This window comes from Coffea eugenioides, chromosome 11 (assembly GCF_003713205.1).
Source record: "Coffea eugenioides isolate CCC68of chromosome 11, Ceug_1.0, whole genome shotgun sequence".
Lineage (NCBI taxonomy): Eukaryota > Viridiplantae > Streptophyta > Magnoliopsida > Gentianales > Rubiaceae > Coffea > Coffea eugenioides.
In genome coordinates, this window is record NC_040045.1 from 32,913,673 (window position 1) to 32,917,090 (window position 3,418).

At 33.2% G+C, this 3,418-nt stretch overlaps 1 protein-coding gene across 2 annotated transcripts; it reads left to right on the forward strand.

Annotated features, from left to right (window-relative positions):
* Window positions 1-98: 98 nt before the first annotated feature.
* LOC113754220 lies at window positions 99-778 on the forward strand. Of its 2 annotated transcripts, XM_027298580.1 has the most exons (4): window positions 99-155; window positions 255-316; window positions 408-457; window positions 563-778. In XM_027298580.1, exons 1-4 carry the CDS (start codon window positions 136-138, stop codon window positions 746-748), a joined length of 318 nt encoding a protein of 105 aa, XP_027154381.1. In that variant the 5' UTR covers window positions 99-135; the 3' UTR covers window positions 749-778. The 2 variants fall into 2 exon arrangements, with proteins under 2 accessions (XP_027154381.1, XP_027154380.1); XM_027298579.1 differs by having other exon boundaries at window positions 101-316.
* Window positions 779-3,418: the final 2,640 nt, after the last annotated feature.

Consider the following 3,418-nt stretch of genomic DNA (forward strand, 5'->3'; position numbering starts at 1 on the left):
AAGGAGTCTTACCAGAGCTGTCTATGATTCCATCATCAATGAGCTTTGGAGTATTGAGTAGCAGAGCCAATAGAGCTGCTGCTGCAGGCCAGAGCCCTGACTCCCATTTTCTTCGCAATCTCCAGTGCCCAACCCATGCTCTCATCAGTAATAAGGCATGTGATTTTGTCAGTTTCAGATTCATTCATCTTCTCCATTAGAGCCTCCAACTTTGCAGGCATAACACGAAAAATTGTCTTTGTTAACTTCCCCAGGTCATTTCTGTCTTCCCACGATTCCAGGCCATCTGGGACGGATACCAGATGCATCATATCAGGTACATTTTCTTCACCTGATAACGATTCAATGACTCGTTTGTGATCAAATTCCGTGTTCACAAATGTAACCTTGATGCCATTCTTGACTAGGCGCAAGGCAAGTTCCATTAGGGGAAGTACATGACCTTGTGCTGGATAAGGTATAGCTAGTACATGTGGAATGCCCATATTGTTTCTTGAACACTATACTACCACTATTATGTGTCCCTATTTATATGTTATAATTCATCTTTTTTTGTAATTAGGGAAAGCACCCATGGCATATCAAATGTCTAATGACCAATATGTGGTCAAGTTTTCCTGAGCCTGAGGGAGGCAATCCACTATGCTTTTGTTTTATAAGGCTCCTCTGTCTTAAGTGCACCTTCCTTTTTCTTAATTTTTTGATAATCTTGGCATCATTGCTAATCACTAATTTTAGATTGAAATGAAAATTGAAGATGGGTTGCAAAGGACAGATTGAGATGGGAGATGTTTTATTATTTTGACTGTCACCATAACTAAAAAGCATGTTTCATTTTTCTAACTTTGTTACCATCGCAGCATTGAAATGCAATGCAATATATGTAAGCAAATTTTGCTATCTTATCTTTAGTTGATAAGCAGTTTCGCTTAAGAGATATAACCGTGGAACTGAAAATTGCTAGTAGACAAAGTTTATGGGATGAGATGTAAATTTCCCATCACACAAAACTGCTCTTCTCAAGGACGGTCCTTTGTCTGACAAAGAAAACCAGACAATATATTATTGCTATTAATTGTGAGATAGGAAAATCAGTCTGCTCACATTCTTGTTAGCTTTAGAGTAATAAATGAGGTGATTATTTATTTGTCGGTGGGAGATTTTTCTTGAATTTGAACATCAAAAGAAAAAAAGAAATCCAGGGCCTCGGTCATTGAAAGCAGGGATTAAGGTAAAAAGGAACAGATGAAGTTACCGCTTCTTTTCCTCGTATTTTATTTGTAGTAAATCAAATCTAACGTGAAAGAATTTATTGCCTTCTTAGTGATTATCATTAAACAAAACACCTGGAATAACTAAGGGCATTCTTAGTTCCGCGTTGAACTGGTAGAATAGATGCAAGAAACTCGAAGCATAAAGAGACTGCATGCTGCTGTATTTCTTTCAGCATGCTGCATGCGAATGGAGGAGCAGCGTGTGGAAGTAAATATTGTCTTCTGGCATTGAATTTGTCTACAACTACAAATTTGGCTGTGTTGTAATAACAATGAACCACCCCCTTCAGGGATTAGGAGCCTACCCAATTACTACGGTGAGGTCCACAATCAATGGAGACAATGACGGACACAAAGGGGCCGTGGGATTGGACCATTAGGGGCCTTCCCAATTACTACGGCAAGGTCTACCATCAAAGGAGACAACGACGGGCACAAAGGGGTTGCACTCGGGCAACTGCCTCCAAAATTTTTCAAAAACTCTAACCTTCACTTGGATTATGAGATTTGACGAAAATTTTGAAATTCATTTAAATTGCGCTAGTTGTTTGGATTATTTAAGAGATCTTTGAATTTATAATTCACCAATCATCAAAAAATATTTTAAATAATATAACATAATTTACAAATTCAAATATCTCCTAAATAATCTAAACAATTAGAGGAAGTTTGAACTCTATCCTTTTACCCCATCCTCAGTAAGTGTTTTTGATTATTTAATATGTTTATCTCTTTTAATTTCTCTCTGAAAACGACATCTTTTGTAATAATTCACTCTAATTTCCTTATATATATAAATATATGAATAAATTTTATACATATAACGGTGTATACATTGTTACCATTGGATCCATAATATATGTGGAAAAGTTAAATTTTAAATTCAAATTTTGTATAGTGATCATTCATCTAATATTGAGAGTGTATATACTGTCTGTGCAAGAAAGATTAATCATATGTATATATATATATATATATATGTATATGTGTGTTTTATATATATATATATTAAATTTCATGATTATAATTTTAATGTATTTAGTATATCCTTACATTAGTTAAGGTAAGGAAACAGATAATTGATAAATAAAAGGAAATTTAATCATGTTTAGAATTATACTTATACGTGATTCACTTGATGTATTCGCCAAAAACCAACACCCGAACGAACAATCTAATCAAGCAAGTCAAAAACTAACTTACAAAGGAACAAGCAAGCATTGATATTTCCTCCAAGGCAAGTCTAATTTTTTTTTCCTTTTACAATTTATTGTATTTTGATTCATAATCATTAATTATTTAGACACATACATTATTTTCGATTTGTAATTTAGATATATCTTTTATAATTATTAATTTATCAGTTGTTCTTATTCTAAATTTATCTCCTAGAATTTTTGTGTTAATTTGTATAGGGTTAATGTTTATTCATTGAATTTAATTAATGTTTATATGATTTTGGTTAATGAGTTAATTTTCATGTTTTGCTCTATACTTTGTCTCTTATTACTAAAAACACTTAGTGATTTAATCATTTCTTCAAAAGATATATCTGACATGGATGATGGTTCTTGATACTCTTACTGTTGAAAATCCATTGGCTCTGTTGCATAATTAAAGTTAAAGTTATCTCACCGTCCTTGATCATACCCGTTTGAATAAGGGTCATACCATGCTTGAGATAGGGGTGAAAAATCTCCACAAGTATTGATTGGGGCACTCAGGTCATCTTGAAATTTGGGGCACATGTCTGTTAAATGATGCAAGACATAACAGATCCCACAGGTTGCAACAGCCACTTTCTCTACATGAGACGTTAGTGCATCTAAATATTGATTATTAGAAAAAATACGAGCCTCATTACCCTTTCTAGAAATAAAATCCAGTTTATCACCAAATTATTGAATATTAGCAGCCATAAACTAGTATAATAATAATAATAACAATAATGATGATGATGATGATAATAATAATAATAAGAGGAAAATAAAAATAAAAATAAGATGAACTCAAAAAGAAACAATTTAATCAGGTACCAGTCCCCCGCAATGGCGTTAAAAATTGATAAGTACTGAGCCTGTGCAATAATAAATACCTACTAAAAAAATACAATTTTTGCATATAAGGTGAACATGGTCGAATCC

What these genes read in the sequence shown, in the direction of transcription:
- LOC113754220 (XM_027298579.1), top strand. Translation starts at nt 136, where the DNA reads ATGCTCTCATCAGTAATAAGGCATGTGATTTTGTCAGTTTCAGATTCA. An exon ending in TACCAGATGCATCATATCAG is followed by an intron (nt 317 to 407) that starts GTACATTTTCTT and finishes ATTCTTGACTAG; the next exon opens with GCGCAAGGCAAGTTCCATTA. An exon ending in ATGACCTTGTGCTGGATAAG is followed by an intron (nt 458 to 562) that starts GTATAGCTAGTA and finishes TTTTGTAATTAG; the next exon opens with GGAAAGCACCCATGGCATAT.